The 22,470-nt window shown below is 38.4% G+C and overlaps 1 protein-coding gene across 3 annotated transcripts in view; it reads left to right on the forward strand.

The window, feature by feature from the left end:
• The window catches only part of MOB1B (MOB kinase activator 1B), a 144,014-nt gene that overhangs the window by 66,125 nt on the left and 55,419 nt on the right, over positions 1 to 22,470 (forward strand). For all 3 annotated transcript variants that reach the window (XR_005215875.1, XM_037829939.1, XM_037829937.1), the window contains exon 2: positions 21,419 to 21,585. Coding sequence is in view for 2 of the 3 variants with exons in the window: in XM_037829939.1 (XP_037685867.1) it covers positions 21,419 to 21,585 (167 nt within the window). In the remaining variant the exon portion in view is untranslated. The remainder of the gene's footprint in view (positions 1 to 21,418; positions 21,586 to 22,470) is intronic.

Below are 22,470 nucleotides of genomic sequence, written 5' to 3' on the forward strand. Positions count from 1 at the left end.
ACAAAAAGTGTAGCACTGTCAGTATATATTAAGGGTGGAATGTTTATGGTAAAAATTGCCATTCCTGGTGTTAAGAGTCTTCTGGCTGGGAATGCATGTTAGCTCCTTCTGTTGATATTAAAGTAAAAGCACAGCAGAGATGTGTCCTCTTTGCTGTTCTTCTTGTTCCCATTACAGCTGTATTTATGTGGTACCCACACTTGCTCTTGAGTTTGTAAAGGCTGATGAACTCTCCATTCTGCATTTTTTTAATCACAGTAACCTTAAATCTCTAAATCCCAAGGCATTTTTAAATTTAGAAAACACTGCACCTGATTCTGCTGTGTCTCGTTCAGTTCTCCTTCTCGCTCTCCCCACCCCTGCCCCATATTGTCTGTCTCCCTTCCCTCGTTTTTTTAAATTCAGTTTTATTGAGATATATTTGCATACCATGCAGTCATACAAAGCATACATTCAGTTGTTTTCAGTACCATTATATAGTTGTGCGTTCATCACCAAAATTAATTTTTGAACATTTTCATTACCACACACACAAAAATAATAAGAATAAAAATTAAAGTGAAAAAGAACAACTAAAGTAAAAAAGAACACTGGGTATTTTTTTGTTTTGTTTTGTTTTTTTGTTTTTTTTTGCCCCTGTTTTTCTACTCATCCATCTATACACTGGACCAAGGGGAGTGTGGTCCATATGGCTTTCCCAATCACATTGTCACCCTTTATAAGCTACATTTTTATACAATCGTCTTCAAGATTCAGGGGTTCTGGGTTGTAGTTTGATAGCTTCAGGTATTTACTGCTAGCTATTTCAATTCATTAGAACCTAAAAAGGGTTATCTGTATTGTGCGAAGGAGTACCCACCAGAGTGACCTCTCGGCTCCTTTTGGAATCTCTCAGCCACTGAAACTTATTTCATTTCACATCCCCCTTTTGGTCAAGAACCTTGCCTCATTTTTAATAATCGACTTTAGTGAAGTATAACTTACATACAGTAAAACACACCAATTTTAAGTGTACTCTTTAATGCGTTTTGACAAATTACATCTCTAATCACTGCCTCAATCAAGATATAGAATATTTTCATGACCTCAGAATATTACCCCGTTAAAAAAAGGAAAGTTATCCTGTGCCTCCATATAGTCCATCCCCATTCCCACTCCTAACCCCTGGCAACCAGTGATCTTTTGTCTCTATAGATTATTTCCTTATCTCATTTTTAATATGTGGATTTTGATATTTCCTATTCAAAACATGAAAATGAGTAGAGCTAAGAATTAACGGTGTGGATTTAAAAGTGTGTAGGTGAGGGAGAGGTCCTTCTGGATAATTATAGATACTAACATACTAATTAGATCTAGATATTAAGGTGTCTAAAGGTACATGATTAAACACTAGCAAGATTGAATCATTTCTTTGCATTATAAATGCATTTATTTGTTTATATAAATTATAAATGCATTTACTTATTTCTTTGCATTATAAATGCAAAGAATTATGCATTATTTAGAATTATGCATATTATATTATGCATATTTCTTTATATTACAAATGCAAAGAATTATTTAATTCTTTGCATTTATTTATTTCTTTGCATTATAAATGCATTTATTTGTTAAGTATAGAGTATTGATTAGGAAATAATAAATATGAGAAAAGCAATAAAAATTAGGGAGAAAATAACAATCAATTATGATCCCCCCTCCCCCGATTATTTTTTGCAAGTATGTTTGTATAGTTTTCTTTTGGTAGTAATCTCTAGGAAATGAAGAGTCTAAGATCATGTAATGTCCAAGAAGAACTCATCTTCCACTTTCTTCCAGTCCTGCTTCTAATTCTCTGAATGGCTTACCACTGTCTTAGTTTCCAAGGGTTAAAACTTGCATCATCTTTTATTTATTAGATCCAGTTTTGTAGCAAGTCTTTTCAAATTTGATTGTGTAGTGCCTTTCACATTTACTCTAGTCCTGGCCTTCACTGCCTTTGTTATAAATTTTCATTTTTTTATTTTTTATTTCAAAACTGATCTGTGGTTACTTTTTTTAAAATATAAAATCAAAACAATAGCTCTTTAGCTTGGATGGCTGTAACCAGCTTTTTTTTAATCACAACTTCTTATTTGAAAATTTATTTCAAAATTTGCATTTTCTCCTCTCTCTTTTCTATACACATACATACACATAAACACACACAATTTTCCCCCGGCTCCAATTAAAGTAAGTTGTAGATAGTATGACCTTTCACTTCTAAATACTTCAGTATGAATTTCCCAAGAATGTGAAAATTCTCATACATATCCATCATATCATTTTCACTCTGGAAATCAACAGTAATTCCACAATATGTGAAAGCCTCACTGATCCTTCCCTTCCTCAGAAATGTGCACTGGTTCTTTATTTCCTATTAAATGTATTTCAAGTTCCTTAACCTGGCATTCAGGAATCTCAATAGTGTGTCTTCAGTTAGCTTTTTATAACTCTTACCTACCTTTCCAGGCCAATAACAAATGCCATGACCTCTGTGAAACTTCCCTTGATCTATTTCCTCAACTAAATGAAATAACAGTAATGCCAAACATTTATTTGTAAAGTCCTAAGTGCCTGGCAGGTATTGTGATAAACACTTTATATGAAAAATGTTATTTATTCTCACTTATACCCTAATACAAAGATATTATTAGTATTCCCATTTTTACAGTTGAAGAAATTGAGACTTAGGTTAATTCATTTTTTAAACATCTTATGAGTAGTAAGTAGTGGAATCAGCACATTGCTTAGTTCTGTGTTTCACAGCCCATGCTCCTAACCATTATCTTATACTAACTCTTATAGATCTAACTCTAATCTGCTTTTGTTATGGCTATATTCATGCTTGTCTTAACTCACTTATTAAATTGTTAATTCCTTAGGGTAGGGACTATTTTATTCAATCTTTGTGTGGATATTTAGTTAATACAACAGTGGGCTATGTTTGTGTTCATTTTTTTATTCTCTTTCCCTTGTACCTTCCTACATCTGGTCAGCACAGCTCAGAGTTGTCAGGACAGCACTTTACAACCAGTCCCATTGACATCACTCTAGTTTGGGGCCCATAACCTCTCTCCTGGACCTGTTCATTCAGCACATCTCTGATGAGCTCCTTCTAAGTCCCAGGCATTGCTAGGTATTGATGATATATCTGTATATTAAGACTCCTTTCAATTGCAAGGGATAGAAACCCTACTTGAATTAACTTTCAGGAAAAAGGGATTTTAATGGCAAATTTATTTGGGAAGTCCAGTTGAAGGGCTGACTGCTGGCTTGGCTGGATCCAAGGGTTCTGATGATGTTATCAGGTCTTTACTTCTCCTTCCCACACTAGCTCCACACTAACCAAATGGTGGTGAGGATTCCCCTGACACCAAACAGCTCTGCATACAGGCCAACAAGTTTGAGATCTCAATATCTCTAACAATCCTGGACAAAGAACTTTGACCTTGCTTTGGTTGTGTGGACTCCTGGACCAGTGGCTGTGTCTGAGGATGGGTAACTCTAGCCAGTCAGATGTTCACTCTGTAGTAGGAGAGGAAGGTCCAGTGAGTGCATCACTATTTTGCCAGGTGGGAGAGAGTCAGTTCGTGAATGGAAAAGGATTCTGTTGGCAAAATAAGGGAAGGGTTTGGAGATTGTTGGTCAGGCCAAAAAAAAAAAAAGAAAAAAAAAAGAAAAGAAAAAAACAAACAAACAGCTATCTATTGCAAGCAGTTCGTAAGACAAGAGTTTCAATGTTACTGAAAGGTTGAAACATCACTATATGTTCTTAGATTAAAAGGGACTATATTTGGTAGTACGCCAGTTTGGATGTATTGTGTCCCCCAAAACTCCATGTTCTTTGATGCAGTCTTGTGTGGGCAGATGTACTAGTGTTGATTAAGTTGGAACCTTTGGATTAGGTTGTTTTCATGGAGATGTGACTCACCCAGCTGTAGGTGATAATTCTGGTTAGATGATGTCCATAGAGGTGTGGCCCTGCCCATTCAGCATGGACCTTGATTAGTTCACTGGAGTCTTATAAAGGGGCTCACAAACAGAAGGAATTCCGAGCAACTGAGCATGGCATTTTCAAAGAGCTGCAGCTAAGAGAGGACAAGAGGCCCCAAGTGTAGCATTTGGAGAATGCCATTTTGAAAAACAACCTGGGAGCAAGCAGGTGCCAGCCACGTGCCTTCTGAGCTTACAGAAGTTTTCCGGACACCAGTGGCCTTTCTCCAGTGAAGGTACCTGTTGTTGATGTGTTACCTTGGACACTTTATTGCCTTAAGATTGTAGCTTTGTAACCAAGTGAACCCCCTTTATGAAAGCCAATCCATTTCTGGTATTTTGCGTAATGGCAGCACTAGCAAACCAGAACAGGTAGTCAGTGTGGGTAGCATGAAGAAGTCTGTATTTTGAGGTTATTTAAAAGATGAATTGGAAATATTGGTACCTAAGATGAAGTTTTCATAGAAGTGTGCTAAGATGATTAGTAATGGCTTGTAAACATTTCCAGAATGAAAGTCACTGTGTGTGCCTGTTTGGATGTATTATGTCCCCCAAAATGCCATGTTCTTTGATGCAGTCTTGTGGGGGCAGACTTATTAGTGTTGATTAGGTTGTAATACTGGATTAAGTTGTTTCCATGGAGATGTGACCCACACAACTGTAGGTGATAACTCTGATTAGATAATTTCCATGGAGGTGTTACCCCACCCATTCAGGGTGGGGTCTGAATTAAATCACTGGAGGCTTATAAATGAGCTGACAGAAGGAACACAGACAGCAACTGAGAGTGACATTCCGGAGAGGAGCTGCAGCTGAGACACATTTTGAAGGTGGCCATTGGAAGCTGACACTGACATTTTGGAGAAAGCCATTTTGAAACCAGATCTCTGGAGCAGACGCCAGCCATATGCCTTCCCAGCTAACAGGTTTTCCGAACACAATTGCAATCCTTCAGTGAAGGTACCCTATTGTTGATGACTTACCTTGGATACTTTATGGCCTTAAGACTGTAACTGTGTAACCAAATAAACCCCCTTTATAAAAGCCAATCCATTTCTGGTGTTTTGCATAACAACAGCATTAGCAAACCGGAACACTGTAAATGTGAACATGTCTGATTAGTATTCCAATTGTTCCTCTTAAGTTTGATTTGTCTTACTCTCTAGGATTTAACTGAAATGATGCCGGGGAAGGTTGTTTCTGTAGATTTAGAATCAGACCATTCTGACACTTTCTGCTTCTGTGAGTAGTAGAGCATCAGTAGTACTAAAGAAGATATGGATATGTATTTACAACTTGAAAATCTGAACTGTTTAGTTCAGTTTTTTTTTTTAATTTTTAAATAATATTGTTGTTAGCATTTTAGTTCTTATCCTGCCAGCATTTAAAAAAAATATTTATTGTGGTAACATATATCCAACATGAAATTTCTTATTTTAACCACATTCAATTATACAATTTAGTGGTATTAAGTAGTCACAATGTTGTGCTACCATCACCACCATCTGTTACCAAAACTTTCCCATCACTCTAAACAGAAACAATGTACCCATTAAGTATTAACTCCCCATTCCCTACCTCCTCCCCTTTCACTGGTACTTGGTACCCTATAATCCACTGTCTCTATTAATTTGTATGTTCCAGTTATTTCATATATGTGAGCTTGTACAATATTTGTCCTTTTATGTCTGGCTTATTTTTCTCAGCCTGATGTCTTCAAAGTTCATCCCCACATTGTTACATGTATTAGAACTTCATTCTTTTTATGGCTGTATAGTACCACCTTACATGTATATATCCCATTTTGTTTATCCATTCATCTTGTGGATGGACACTTGGGTTGCCTTTGGCTATTGTGAATAACGCTGCTGTGAACATTGGTGTACAAATATCTTTTGGAGTCCTTGCTTTCAAATTAGGTACATACCTAGTAGTGGTATCTCCGGGTCATATAGTAATTCTGTAGTTTCTGAGGAACTGTCAAACTGTCTTCCCTAGCTGCTGCACCGTTTTACATTCCCACCAACAATGTACATGTGTTCTTATTACTCTGCATCCTCACCAACACTTGTTGTTTTCTGTTTTATTAATAATAGCCATTCTGGTGGTTGTGATTGGTTCATTTTTTTCATATTTTAATGTGGAGGGGAAAGTAAAGGAAGTGTTACTTCTTGAGGTCATAACTTGGATAGTTAGCTGCATACAGAATTGACTTGCCACTTAGTAAAATTTTACTTAGAAGTACTCTAAATGTGTTTGCTTTTGTAAGTTATAAACAAACAAAAATAAAACAACTGCCTTTTTGTGTTTCATCCAGACAGTATATGAGTGATTTTTGTTTTTCCAAATAATACCCTAAGAATGGATAATTTACTTAAAAGCCCCACAGACACAAGCATTAATTATAAAAACAAAATTTCAAATTCTATAGTTTCATTCAGCAGAAGTTTGTATGGAGGTGTTATGAGCCCTTGGTGAAACTTTAGGAAAGATATGATGGCTGAGTGCCAAAAGATTTTACAAGTTAACATTTGTTCTGATTAGTTTACCAAGTGTATAGTCTGGTACTCAGCTTTTCAGGCTCGGAAATTGAGTACTATCTCTCAGAATCAGACTCTATTAACCAAGCCACCAGATACGTAAATCAGAATGCCAGTTGGTGAATTTATAATGATACAAGCAGGTCATTTCTTTATGTGATATGGAGAAGTGTGAGTTGAATGACTGAGTTTTGTTTTTTTTTTCTAATTCAATTTTATTGATGTATATTCACATACCATACAGTCATTCACGGTATACAATCAACTGTCTACAGTACCATCTTATAGTTCTGCATTCATCACCCCAATCAATTTTTGAACATTTTCCTTTACTCCAAAAAGAATAAAAATAAAATAAATAAAAATAGAAGTAAAAAAGAATGCTCAAATCATTCCATCCTCCTATCCCACCCTATGTTTCATTTAGTTTTTGTCCCCATTTTTCTACTCATCTGTCCATACACTGGATAAAGGGAGTGTGAGCCACTAGGTTTTCATAATCACACAGTCACACCATGTAAGCTACATAGTTATACAGTCATTTTCAAGAATCAAGGCTACTGGGTTGCAGTTCAACAGTTTCAGGTATTTCCTTCTAGCTATTCCAATGCACTAAAAACTAAAAAGGGATATCTATATAGCACATCATAAGAATACCCTCCAGAAGCCACTGAAGGCAGAAGCTGGAAGCACTGAAACCAGGCAGAAAATGGAGAGACCAGCAGATATCTCCATGTGCCTGGCCATGAAACGGAGGAGCTGAGGATGGCCAGTAGCCAATCTTTGTGGAGAAAGCATTGCCTGCTCATGCCTTGATTTGGATGTTTTCATGGCCTAAGAACTGTAAGCTTTTCTCCATGGATCCATGTAAAAACTCTACGATGGGAGAACCTAAGATGGTGGCTAGGTGAGACAGGGCAAAAAAACACCTCTATGAAAAATACTAGATAAAAACCAGAAAGTGACCTAGAACACCACTGCCAGCGATGCACCAGCCGGACAAGGTCTGCTAAATTCATAGGGAATGTGCATTTGGTGAAACCAGGAGCCTGCATTGTGAAACGAGTGAGTGAGTAGGCTGAAAGTCCTGCAGCTGCGCTGTGATGTGGGGAAACGGTGGGCTGGCATTTGGAGATGGACTAGTTCTTTAATAAAGAAAGCTTGGGCATGGCTGCAGATACGACGGGGAGAGCCGTGCAGTGAAGCACGATGGCAGCAGGCTGGGCTAATGCCTCGGTGTCTGGCGTGGAGGATACCCCTTCCCACACCCGCTGCTGATGGTCTCAAGACCAGAGGAGCAGAGGGGAGCCAAAAGGAGGAAAAAAACCACATTCCTTGCAGCCGTCTCCCCAGCAGATGGGGGGTGCTCCTGTCAGGGTCCAGACCCACAACCCAGAGCTGTGCCAAGAAACCCAGTGTGACGGGGAATCTTTCCCACAGCACTACACACAAGCCACAATATCGGCCATGGACAGTGGCCTTTAATACACCCATGGCTGATTGTCCAGGAGCTGGGAGGGTGGAGCTGTGCGAAAAGGGGGAAGTTAACGCATCTCATTCAACCATCTTTGAAGTGGGCTGGGAGCACCCCTGCACGGCCCAGTGACCCAGGGCTTCCCTGGCGGGCTGGCGCACACTAGTGACGTGGCACAGCCCTCCCTCAGCAGAGGTCCTGGAAGAGCACAGCTGGGAAGGAGGAAGCGCTCGGAAATCCCAGGGACCCTACGGGAATACCAAGGACTTGTGGGTCAGTGGCAGAGACAATCGGTGGAAAGACTGAAATGAAAGCTTAGGCTCCTTAAATCTCCGGGAACATCTGGGAGGTTTGATTATTAAAGCTGCCCTGCCTGCCTAACCACCCAGACACACGCGCCACATTCAGGGCGGACAGCACCAGCAATACACCCAAACTTGGTGCACCAATTGGACCCCACAAGAATCAGACCCCCACACACCACAGAGACAAAGTGGGGGAGAACTGACTTGAGGGGAATAGGTGACTCACGGATGCCATCTGCTGGTTAGTTAGATAAAGTGTACGCCATCAAGCTGCAGTTCTGTCGAATTAGGGATCAAGTAAAGCAAGTGCCAAGAGGCCAAAAACAACAGAAAATCTTAAAGCATATGATAAAACCAGACGATATGAAGAATCCAAACCAAAACACCCAAATCAAAAAGATCAGAAGACACACAGTACTTGGCACAATTAGTCAAAGAATTACAGACAGGCAACAAGAGCATGGCTCAGGATATAAAGGACATGAAGAAGAGCATGGCACAGGATATAAAGGACATAAAGAAGACCCTAGAAGAGCATAAAGAAGAAATTGCAAGAGTAAATAAAAAAATAGAAGATCTTATGGAAATGAAAGAAACTGTTGGCCAAATTAAAAAGACTCTGGATACTCATAATACAAGATTAGAGGAAGTTGAACAACAACTCAGCTTCCTCGAGGTCCACAGAACAGAAAATGAAAGAACAAAAGAAAGAATGGAGAAAAAAATCAAAAAACTCGAAAAGGATCTCAGGGATACGATAGATAAAATAAAACGTCCAAACTTAAGACTCATTGGTGTCCCAGAAGGGGAAGAGAAGGGTAAAGGTCTAGAAAGAGTATTCAAAGAAATTGTTGGGGAAAACTTCCCAAACCTTCTACACAATATAAATACACAAAGCATAAATGCTCAGCGAACTCCAAATAGAATAAATCCAAATAAACCCACTCCAAGACATATTCTGATCAGACTCTCAAATACTGAAGAGAAGGAGCAAGTTCTGAAAGCAGCAACAGAAAAGCAATTCACCACATACAAAGGAAGCAATATAAGACCAAGTAGTGACTACTCAGTGGCCACCATGGAGGTGAGAAGGCAGTGGCATGACATATTTAAAACTCTGAGAGAGAAAAATTTCCAACCAAGAATACTTTATCCAGCAAAACTCTCCTTCAAATTTGAGGGAGAGCTTAAATTTTTCACAGACAAACAAATGCTGAGGGATTTTGCTAATAAAAGACCTGCCCTACTTCAGATATTAAAGGGAGTCCTACTGACAGAGAAAAAAGCTGAGGGACTTCACCACCAGTAGGTCAGTCCTATAAGAAATGCTGAAGGCTGTTGAGCAGGCTGAAAGGAAGGGACACTAAACAATTGACTGAAACTACATGAAGAAGTAAAGGGTACCACTAAAGATCACATGGTAAATATAAATACCAATACTACTGTATTTTTGGTTTGTAACTCCATATTTACTTCCTACAGGATCTAAAATACATAAACTGTAATGATAAATCAGTGGTTTTGGACTCAATGTAAAATATGTAATTTTTGACAAGAACTACATAAAAGTGGGGGAATGAGGGAGTATAGGAACATAGTTTATGTGTCATACTGAAGTTAAGTTGGTATCAAAGAAAAACAAGATTGTTATAGATTTAAGATGTTAAATTTAAGCCCCATGGTAAACACAAAGAAAGTATCAGAGAATATGACCATAGAGATGAAAAGTAGAGTAGGGGTTCCGAGAAGTGGGGGAAGGGGCAATGGAGAGTTGAGAAATTAGTTTAGGGTTTCTGTTTGGGGTGAAGGGAAACTTCTAGAAAGGGATGGTGGGAAGGTAATAGCATTGCAGCATTCTAAATGTGATTAATCCCACTAATGGAATGCTAGGGAGGGGGTGGAATGGGAAGATTTAGGCTGTATATATGTTTACACAATTGGAAAAAAAAAAAAAAAAGACAGTCTAAATAAATGACAATTAAATGTCAAGGGTGATCCTGTATGGGATCTGAGGATGGAGGAGAGGAGGCTCAAAGGGACACAGATGGGACAGAAGGAAAAAAAAAAAAAAAAAGAAAATATAGATTGTAAGCTTTGTATCAAGGTTGAATTTCTTGAACTTCTTAGCTGTGTTTAATGGGATTGCATAAAAGATTGTTCTTGTTCATGGGAAATGTATATGTGAATTATATTGTTTTTTCAAGGATGTGTGCAGCTTGCTCTCATATGTTCAGAAGACAGAGCAATAGATGATGGATGATAGGGAGGGAGGGAGGGAGGGAAAGAAAGAAAGAAATGGTGGTGTGACAGGATGTTAAAGGAGGTGGATCGGGGTATTGGGGGAGGAGGGGTCGAGGTATGCTGGAGTTCTATGTATGGGGTTTGTACTGTTTTTGCAACTGTTCCTGTAAGTTTGAATTTATCTCAAAATAAAATTTCTTATTAAAAAAAAAAAAAAAAGAATACCCTCCAGAGTGACCTCTTGACTCCATTTGAAATCCCTCAGCCACTGAAACTTTATTTCATTTTGCTTCCTCCTTTTGGTCAAGAAGATTTTCTCAATCCTATGATGTCAGGTCCAGGCTCATCCTTGGGAGTCATGTCCCATGTTGCCAGAGAGATTTATACTTCTGGGAGTCATGTCCCACGTAGGTGGGAGGGCAGTGAGTTCACCTGCCTAGTGGGCTTAGAGAGAAGGGGGGGCAGGGCACATCTGAGCCACAAAGAGGTTTTCTGGGGGAGACTCTTAGGCACAATTATAAGCAGGCCTAGCCTCTCCTTTGCAATAACAAGCTTCATGAGGGCAAGCCCCAAGATCTAGGGCTCATCCGACTAAACTGTTAGTCCTCAGTGTTTGTGAAAATATCAGTAATAACCGAGGTGGGGAAATCCAGCATTTCTGCATTTTCCCCCATTCCCCAGGGGGGCCCTGCAAATGTATTTTTATTCTCTGCTCAAATTACCTTGGGTTGTATCAGGATTTCACACTAACCTGTACAAACTTACCAGATCTCACTTCCTATTCAAAGTTCCATGTAATTATGGTGTTTGAATGAACTGACCATACAAGTTAAATTATTTAGTGTGCTGCAGAAAATATACACACCAAATAAACATCTTTTCCCTTGGTCTCACACAGAAGTTGAAGTTTTAAAACACAGTCAATAACGTCTTTTACCCTTTGGCCTGATTTGCCTTGTTCCTAACCAGATCCACTTCATTCATATCTCTAATTGAAGTCTGAACTCTTTTTCAGTTTTTTTAACAGTTGCTGTATGAAGTAATGCTGACATTCATAGCTTCCAAGCTCTGCTTCTGTGTTTCAGATGTCACACAGATACCCAAAGTTCCAGAGACCGAACAGGTTATACACAAAGAGCTCAGCATCTCAGAATTTGGAGATAACCATTACAACTCAGGAACAGATGTGACTGCTGTTAAGAGCTTACAGTCTAGGGACCATTACAATAAGCATTCCCCTGATAAGCTGTGCTCTAAGATTCAGTTCTCAGAGCTTACACATTATAGTTAGTCCATGTTAGTGAGGCATTATAATGTTTGTCTTCGTTTCTGGCATACTTCACTCAGAATACTGTCCTAAAAATCTCTTCACCTAGTTACAAGTCTCAAAACTTCATTCCTTCTTGCATTTGCTCAGTTTTCCATTGTATGCATAACCCACAGTTCACCATTCTGTTCATCAGTCAATGTACCCGTAGGCCACCTCCATCCATTGCAAATCATGAATACTGCCTCCGTAAACACCAGTGTGCAAATGTCCATTCATGTCCCTGCTTTCAGATCTTCCAAGAATATACCCCATAATGAGGTTGAAGGACCTTATGACACCCACATACTTAGCTTCTTGGGGAACCACCACACTATCCTCCAGATGGTTTACACCATTCTACTTCCCCACCAATGTAAATAGGTACATCCCTCTTTCCATGTTTTCTCCAGCACTTGTATCCCTCTGTTTATATTTTTCCCTGCAATGTTGTAGAGCTGTATTCACATACCATACAATCATCCACAGTGTACAATCAGTTCACAGTATCATCATATAGTTGTACATTCATCAGTACAATCAGTACTTGAACATATTCACTATTCCAAAAAAAAAATTTTTTTTAGAAAAGAATAATAAAGATAAAAAAATTAAAGTACCTTAGAATACAATATAATAAAGTCATACAACAACACCCTACCAAGAATCCCATACCCCTACCTTATATCCCCCTCTCATAGACATTTAGCTTTGGTATATATTGCCTTTGTTACAATTAATGGAAGTGTATTACAATGTTACTGTTAACATAGACTCCAGTTGGCTTTGATTATATTTTTCCCCAATACCATCCCTTTTTCAACACCTCGCAAAGTTGACATTCATTTGTTCTCCCAGATGTAAAAATATTTTTATATTTGTACATTTAATCACCATCATTGACCACTCTAGATTTCACATTATACAGTCCCAGTCTTTATCGTCTATCTTTCCTTCTTGTGTCATACTTGCCCCTAGCCATCCTCTTTCAGCTTTACTCACAGACTTCTGTGGTCAGTGTACTTACAATATTGTGCTGCCATCACACAGTATTATGCTATCCATTTCTGGATCTATACAGTCAATCCTGTTGAACATTGTATACTCCTTCAGCATCAAATGCCCAATCTCTACCCTCATTCTATCTCCTGATAACCTGTGTTCTCTGCTTTTAACTCTCAAAGTTTGCTCATTAATGTTAGTTCATATTAGTGAGCCCATAGAGTATTTGTCCTTTTGTTTCTGGCTAACTTTGCTCAACATAATGTCCTCAAGGTTCATCCACGTTATTATAGTCCCATGACTTTGTTCTGTCTTACAGCTGCATAATATTCCATTGTATGTATATACCACAGTTTGTTGATCCATTCGTCCATTGATGGACATTTGGGCTGTTTCCATCTCTTGGCAGTCATGAATAATGCTGCTATAGACAGCGGTTTACAAATGTCTGTTCGTCTCTTAGCTTTCAGTTCCTCTGAAAGTAGTGGGATTGCTGGATCATATGGCAATTCTGTACTTAGCTTCCTGAGGAACTGCCACACTGCCTTCCAGAGTGGCTGCACCATTCTGTATACCCACCAACAGTGTATAATTGTGTGTCTTTCTCCATATCCTCTCCAGCACTTGTAATTTCTGTTTTTTTTAATCATAGCCATTCTAGTAGGTGTGAAATGATTGTGTTTACTGACATTAGGCCGAGAGCCTGGATTCATCCTCTCCATGCAAGGATAAATCTATATGGGCAGGGGATTAAAATCTGTGGACTAAACTTTCTGTCTCCTTTTTTCCATGCTCCTTTCAGTAAGGTCAAATTAAAGAAATGCAGGTTTGGGAGACTTCCCATTTATTTTACGTGGCTAAGTCTCTACTTGGATCCCTTAGTTATTAATAAGGTTAAAATTTCAATCTCAGAAGAAGTCGTATTTCACTTATTGCCAAGGTTTTGAGGGCTTCATGTATTGCCTAGGTAAGCCTGTAAAAATGAAGTTATTTTAAAAAATCATTTTACAAACTGGAAATCAAATTTATATTATTAAAACATTTCTGTTTTCTGTCTTTGTTAATTCTCCCAGGCTATTATGCCCATATGCAGTTGTGAGAGGCTATCCCATTGGAATTATTTTTGGTGTATTATGATAGAGGATCTGGATATTAATCTTCTTGTTCTACATAATGACCAATGGAATCCTGAGCTTCCTGGTTCATACATCCTTCTTTTCATGTGTTTGTGTAAATTACATGAGGACCAGGTCCAATCTCTTGATTTCTTTTTTTGGGGGTCACTGTTGTATCTTGCACCATAGTTCTTAATAAAGTTTTGTTGAAAAACACATTTTTGTTGAATATAGCCTGCAAAAAGTGCAGTAATACTTATTATTGTTGGCCAGATATTTTATTAAAAACAGAGCTGTCAAGTTTCTGAGAAATTCCAGCTTAAAGATATTAGCATCTTATGGTATTTGTGCCAGTTTGAATGTATTGTGTCCCCCAACTGCCATTATCTTTGTGGTTTTGTGGGGCAGATGTTTTGGTGATGGTTGGATTTGCTTAGAATGTGCCCCACTCAGCTGTGGGTAATGATTCTGATGGGATGTTCCCATGGAGGTGTGGCCCCGCCCATTCAGGGTGGGCCTTGATCGATGGAGCTATATAGATGAGCTGACTTGGGGGGGGAGAAAACTGTGTGCAGCTGTGAGTGACGTTTTGAAGAGGAGCAAGCTTGCTAGAGAGGAACGTCCTGGGAGAAAGCCATTTTGAAACCAGAACTTTGGAGCAGACGCCAGCCACATGCCTTCCCAGCTAACAGAGGTTTTCAGGATGCCATTTGCCTTCCTCCAGTGAAGGTACCTGATTACTGATGTGTTACCTTGGACACTTTATGGCCTTAAGACTGTAACTGTGTAGCCAAATAAACCCCCTTTTTATAAAAGCCTATCCATCTCTGGTGTTTTGCATTCTGCAGCATTAGCAAACTAAGACAGTATTTAACAAAAATAAATGCAATTTCTCAAATTTCCTTGTGGAATAGAGAAGCATCACCTGTTTTTTTCATATGAGGAAATCTAAGAAAAGGCCAGTTTTCTTTCTTATTTCTCCCTAGTCAGACATTCATTCAAACCTTGGGATTTCTATAAACTCATTTTCCTTGTTCTTGTTTTTATTAAAAGTGGTAACACTAGAAAATTAAATAAATGTAAGAAGGAATAAAATATCTAATTTGTATTTTGAATATGAATGATTGTTGATAGTTGAATAAAGGGTTAAAAATTAAGGGTAATGATGAATGAGTGTTGAGACTTGGCTTATAAGGCTTAACCTAGGCGTCACTGTGAGACGTAATCCCTTCTTAAGGCCTTAGCAAGGAAATAAACGTTGCTGTTGAAATTCACAAAAGGTAGATCAAATTGAAGACAATTACAAGGGATGTGTTTTCAGCGCCTTCCTTTAGGAGTCAGTTATTTAGTAGTCAAACCATTCTATCTTGCTCTAAAAATTGATTTGCCTTCAAATGAGTAAGAGAGCTGGGTAAAACAAACCTGAACTTGGATATTTATTAGGAAAGACCTCAGGGTAATGCTATGAATTATCAATACAACAGCCTCTTATTTCACGCATCTTTCACATTCTAATCAGAAAGCTCTAAATTCTCATATGGTTATGATGCTGTTTTGGGAGCTGAACAAGAGAAATTAGCAATCTATTCTCTATCCCCTAAGACCTAAAATAAATGTGTAGCTACTCATACGTTTTAGTGAGATTCTAAAAGTGTGCAGTTTATTTGGAGGGAAAAATAGACAATACATAAAATTTTAAAATGCACATGCCCTTTAGTATAGCAACTCTACTTTTATGTAGTTATCTTTTGTGTATGCTTACATAGGTAGAAAGGCACATGCCCAAGAATACTTACTGCAGCATTGTTTTTAGTGGCAAAAGACTAGAAACAACATTAATGTTTGTCAGTAAGGGACTGATTAAAAATACGTGGTATGTCTATTCAAGGAAATACTATGTAATCTTTAAAAAGAATAAGGTAGATCTACTTGTACTTACTTATAACAATCTCCTGGATATATTAAGTAAAAAAAAAATGTATATTATAGTATGCTATCATTGTGTAAAGGCAAACAAAAAATAAGCACAAGCATTCTTATGTTTGTATGGATGTAGACTCTGGTAGGATACACAAGACAAGGATATTTCTTCTGAGGAGGCGTAAGGGTTGGACAGCAACATACTGTGAGCATTTGCATCTTATGGCTTAAAGTGCTGTGTGAGATACATGCATTTGGCCATTTACTGTTACTATAAGAACTTGTACTCATTGATGAGGACTTTTGTATATATGCCTTGGTATTTGTGGTTTTCAATTTGAGGAACTCTGTCAGTTGGTCTTTTGACTAAGGAATTAGGAGCAGTATTGTTAACTTTACTACCTGCTGGTGATTGAATCTTGTTGCCCACAAAAGGCATGTTCAGGTCCCAAACCCTGGTCCTGTGGCTGTGAACCCATTTGTAAATAGGACCTTTGAAGATATTACTACTTAAGGTATGCCCAAACTGAATAAGGGTGCGCCTTAATCCAATATGGCTGAAGTCTGCTTATAAGCAAAAGAAATTGGACACAGAGAGAGGAAGCCACAGGAGAAGCCAGGAGCTGGAAATTAGTGGATCCCAGAAGAGAAAGAAGATGCCACTGTGTGCATTGCCGTGTGACCAAAAAGCCAAGAACCTTAAAGATTGTCGGCCATCCAGAAGATACTGACCCTGGAGGTGGCAAGCCTTCTAGCCAGTGAAACCATGAGCCGATAAATTCCTGTTGTTAAGCCAACCCACTGTATGGTATCTGTTTTAGCAGCTAGGACACTATAAGACCACCCCTTCCAATGTGGGGTGATGGTGGTAGGATAAGTTTCGGATAGCAGCTGAAGAAAAAAGTTAAATATAATCTTTTTTTAAAGTATTGAGTGGTTAGTGTATTCTGCCTCAGTGGAGTAGAAGGATCAGATAGAAGGTAAATTGGAGGATTTGAAAGCATTTTGGAAGTATGAAATGGTGAACAGAGAGTTGACATTCTTCGGGAAACTAAAGATTACAAATATCTCACTGCTAAATAATACTCTTTTGCAAAAAGTTATTTTCCAGACTTTCAAAGACAAAATAAAAAACTTGAAGCCTTATGACAATTTGTGGTTTCCTAAGTAACGTAAGAAAATTGCAGAATGAGGAATAAAACCTTATTTTCTTATTTCCATTCTAGCACAAAGATTTTTCTGAGATCACTTGACCCTTGATGTGGGAATAGAGAATAACACAAACAAAACAAAATAAAACAAAAACATTTTAAAATTCTGTTTTGAAGTTGATGTAAGAGCACTTGTTTTGAAAATAAGCTTATAACCCTTCCCACACTGCACCTCCCTTGCTTCCCCACCCTCCCACCTCCATTTTAGGGAGAGGGGATGGGTGTGGTGGTTTTACCCAGTTTGGGGCACTGTACTGCTCCTTCTTTCTTTATTGAGTTATTCTGACTCAGGAAATAGGAAGATGATGAAAATATTAATATTGCAAAGCATTTTTACAGTTTGAAAAGCTTTTGTTTCACCTATATTATATTGTTATCTTACACCTGTTATATGATACAGGTGGTGGTGATATTTGTTATTTTTATTTGACTTTCACTGTAGATGAAAAAATAGACCCAGGAAAGTTAGGTAATTTGCTCCTGATAGCATAGCTGATGAGTGTTAAAGCTGGCTTTCGCAGACCCAGATTTTTTTTCTTTCCACTAAAATATAAGGTCTTATGAGGTAGACTGATTGAGCTTGGCTGCATAGCAACTCTCAAGAAGGGCACTGATTAAGAAAACATTTGGAAAACTAAACCTTTGGGGAAAGCCTAAAACTTTGGGGCATAGTGGTTTGATTAGTAGCTGGTTTGGGGGGTTGGGAGCCAGGTGAGGCTCTGACCCTACAGAATGCAGGCACAGCTGATGTCTTCTCGTCTTCATATGTAGTCTATATATGTCCATGTAGTCTTCAAGCCTTTTGAGAACTGCTTGTTACATCCTCAATTGCTGCATCTGAGTGGTAGGCTAATTAAAGGGAGTGGAGTGTATTAATTTACACCCTGCCTGCAGATGTAGACACATTAGTCATAGGAGAACTATTTTTGTAATTAATCACATGTAAATTAGTAAAAAATCTTCTAAAAAATGTTGGTGAAGTATGTTTTCTCACACTAAATTTTGATAAAGGATAGGAAGTAGCAAGAAAAAGAAATGTCTCAAGATTGGTAGACATAGTGATTTTTTTTTTTTTAAGTGTTTGTACTGCTGGGAGAGAATTTGGTGTTTAAGTATGTTCTAAGTAAACTGAAGAATGTTTCCACACTTTAATGTGAGTTCAGAACCTCATCTGTGTCTAATATTTGACCTTTGCATTTATGCTTGAGTACATTGGAAAGCCTTAGTGTAACCGGGAAGTTAGGATTTAATAAATGATTATGATTACTGAATCATTATGTAGTTATTTCTTTTTGCCATCCTTTCACTTTCATTTTCTTTGTGTCCCTGTGTCTAAGATGAGTCTGTTGTATGCAATATATTGATAGTTCATGTTTTTTGATCCGTTTTGCCAATCTATATCTTTTAATTGGGGAGTTTAATCTATTTATACTCAACGTTATTACCATGAAGGCATTTCTTGAATCAGCCATCCTATCCTTTGGTTTATGTTTGTCAGATATATTTTTTCCCTCTCTCTCTTATTGTCCTTTAATGAACCAATATTGAATCTCTTTAGTACTGAACCTTTCTCCATATCTCTCTCTCCTTTCTTTGTTTCTCTGTCAGTAGGGCTTCTTTTCGTATCTGAAGTAGGGCAGGTCGTTTATTATCAAAATCTCTCAGCATTTGTTTGTCTGTGAAAAATTTAAGCTCTTCCTCAAATTTGAAAGAGAGCTTTCCTGAATAAAGAATTCTTGGTTGGCAATTTTTCTCTCTCAGAATTTTAAATACGTCATGCCACTGCCTTCTCACCTCCATGGTGGCCGCTGAGTAGTCACTACTTAGTCTTATGTTGTTTCCTTTGTATATGGTGAATTGCTTTTGTCTTGCTGCTTTCAGAACTTGCTCCTTTTCTTCAGTATTTGACAATCTGATCAGAATATGTCTTGGAGTGGGTTTATTTGGATTTATTCTATTTGGAGTTCACTGGGCATTTCTGCTTTGTGTATTTATGTTGTGTAGAAGTTTGGGAAGTTTTCCACAACAATTTCTTTGAATACTCTTTCTAGACCTTTACCCTTCTCTTCCCCTTCTGGGGCACCAATGAGTCTTATATTTAGATGTTTTATTTTATCTATCATATCCCTGAGGTCCGTTTGGATTTTCGCAATTTTTTTCCTCATTCTTTCTTTTGTTCTTTAGTTTTTCCATTTTGTCGTCCTCCAGGTCACTGATTTGTTGTTCGGTTTCCTCTAGTCTTGTACTATGAGCATCCAGATTCTTTTTAATTTGGTTGACTGCTTCTTTTATTGCCATAGGATTATCTATTTTTTTATTTACTCTTGCAATTTCTTCTTTATGCTCTTCTAGGTCTTCTTCATGTCCTTTATATCCCGTGCCATGGTCTCATTGTTTGTCTTTAGTTCTTTGATTAATTGCTCCAAGTACTGTGTCTCCTCTGATCTTCTGATTTGGGTCTTTGGGTTTGGGTTATCCATATCATCTGTTTTTTTCATATGCTCTGAAATTTTTGTTGTTTTTGGCCTCTTGACATTTGCTTAACTTGATAGGGTTCTTTTAGGATACGTAGGCTAATTCAAAGACTAATCTCTAATTTGTCAGATCTACAGCTTGGCGGCATACACTTAGTCTCTGTCCAGCAGGTGGCATCTGCGAGCCACCTATTCCCCTCAAGCCAGTTCTCCCCAACTTTGTCTTTGTGGTGTGTGGCAGTCTGATTCTTGTGGGGTTCGAATTGGTGCACCAAGTTTGGGTGTGTTGTTGATGCTGTCTGCCCTGAATGTGGGGCGTGTGTCTGAGTGGTTAGAGAGGGAAGGCAGCTTTGATAATCAAATCTCCCAGGTGTTCTGGAGATATAGGGCTGTTGCAAGAGTCTAAACCTTTAGTCTTGCCAAAGATTGTCTCTGGTGCTGACCCACAAGTCCTTGGTATTGCGTATGGTCCCTGGGATTTCTGAGTGAGTCCCTCTTCCAAGCCGTGCCCTCCTAGCGCCTCTGCTGAGGGAAGGCTGTGCTATGTCACCAGTGCCGCTGTCATTCAAGGGAAGTGCTGGGCCGACGGGCCGTGTAGGGTCGTTCCCATCCTGCTGAAAGGATGGCTGAATGGGGCATGTTAATTTTCCCTTTTTCACACAGCTCCACCTTCCCAGCTTCAGGACACTTAGCTATGAGTGCGTGAAAGGCTATTGTCCATGCCCGATATTGTGGCGTGTGCACGTGATGCTGGAAACACTTCCTGTCACAGTGGGTTTTTTGGCGCAGCTCTGGACTGTGGCGCCGGCACCGGGCAGGAGCATTCCTAGCCTGCCAGGAAGATGGCTATAAGGGGCGTGGTTATTTTCCCCTTTTGGCTCACCTCTGCCTTCCTTGCTCCGAGACAGTTAGCAGTGGGTGCGTGAAAGGCTATCTTGAGGCGTACCCACAGCCTGTTCCTGCCGCACTTCACTGTGGAGTTCTCGCTGCCATATCCTCAGCCGCTTTTGGGTTTTTTTAAAAAGAACTAGTCTGACTCCAAATGCTAATCCACAGTTTCCACACACCGCAGTGTGGCTGCTGTATATTCAGCAGGCTTACTCGTTTCAGAACGCAGACTCCTGGTTTCACCAAGTGCATGGTCCCTGTGTATTTAGCAGACCTTGTCCAGCTGGTGCATCACAGGAACTGGTGTTCTGGGTCACTTTCTGGCTTTTATCTTTTATTTTTCATGGAGGTGTTTTTTTGCCCTGTCTCTCCTAACTGCCATCTTGGATACTCCTGCCTATCTTTTGATAGTATAAAACTCTCAGAGTTACAGCAGTTCAGGGAGACAGATTTTTAGGCCAGTAGGTCATCTGATCTTCTCCTTTGCATCTAGCAATAAACTCTCTTTGAAACCCCGGTGTCTTTGGTCATTTGAGCACATTGGGCAAAGAACCCACTGCTTTTGATTGGTATCAATAGAGTGATTTTAAGCAGAGGAGTAACATCATCTGATTAAAGTGTTTTTAAAAAGATCCCTCCCTTGGAAATTACAGTGAAGAATATAGAGGAAGTTTGGTCATGTTCTAGGTATTGAATGGCATAGTTACTGCAATTATAATACCAGGATTTAACATAGCTAAAACAATTTAGGTCTAATGTTGATGGGGGCTACAATTATATTTGTTTTTTGTTTGTAGGCATTTAGAATTACTTCTGTGGGTATGTTAGGATTACTTGGTAAGATCCAGTAAGATATTGTAGTAGACTCTGTTGAAGGTCATGCCTTGAATATTGAAATGCCTTTTTTTTTTTTCTTTTCTATTCATAGTGGTAGTCGCTCCTCTAAAACTTTTAAACCAAAGAAGAACATTCCAGAGGGTTCTCACCAGTATGAGCTCTTAAAACATGCAGAAGCCACACTTGGCAGTGGTAACCTCCGGATGGCTGTCATGCTTCCTGAGGGGGAAGATCTAAATGAGTGGGTTGCAGTGAACAGTAAGTAGCCTTTCTGTTTCTCCATAGATTCTGAATTAGGTTAATAGCCTCACTGTATGTGAGTGTTGGAGTGACTTATATTCTAGGATCTAGTTAGCAACATAACATCACAAAATAGTTGATGTCTCAATCCAATTTCAGGCATTATTTTATTACTGAATATGGAATTTTGTGAAATTCTTGTCTCCTGTTTTAATGTAATACAAAGTACAGATTTACTATTTTTAGTGGAATAATGATGACAATAATAACAACATTTATTGAATACTAATTATGTCTGGCACTCTGCTGGCATTTTACATGGATTATTTTATTTCAGCTTTATTTCATCTTCAGAAGCTCATGATGTAGGTACTAATATTACACCAATTTAATAGATAAGGAAACTGAGACAGAAAGATTAGTGACTTGCCTACATCATAAAGCTATTAAATGTCAGAACCTGGGCTCAAATAGCACATTTAACTACTATGCTAAATTGCCTTCTGAGCAGCATACTGTTATTTGTTTTGTACTTATTTTTTTTTTTAAAGGCATTTCAGTAATGATCTTATAAAATTAGTAAAATACGTTTATGAGATAAATATATGAGGAAAAAACCATATAAGTAAAAAGTAAATATTTTCTTGAGAATTGAGCCAGGGAAAGTTGGGGGATAAAAGTGGCACCTTATTGTTCAAAGTTTACTGGCATTCATGAAGCAATTAATAGAATTTTATAATTATTGGAGATTGATATGAATCTAGTAAAAATAAAATAAAATTTAATTGAAATAATACCTTAAATATCTAGGTTTTGATTAAGGACAAACAAAGCTACATTTTTTTCATAATATTTTATGGTATCTTATTACAATTTGAAATATATTACCGGGTTTATAAATTG

The sequence above is a fragment of the Choloepus didactylus genome, chromosome 3, assembly GCF_015220235.1.
Source record: "Choloepus didactylus isolate mChoDid1 chromosome 3, mChoDid1.pri, whole genome shotgun sequence".
In the NCBI taxonomy this organism is placed as follows: domain Eukaryota; kingdom Metazoa; phylum Chordata; class Mammalia; order Pilosa; family Megalonychidae; genus Choloepus; species Choloepus didactylus.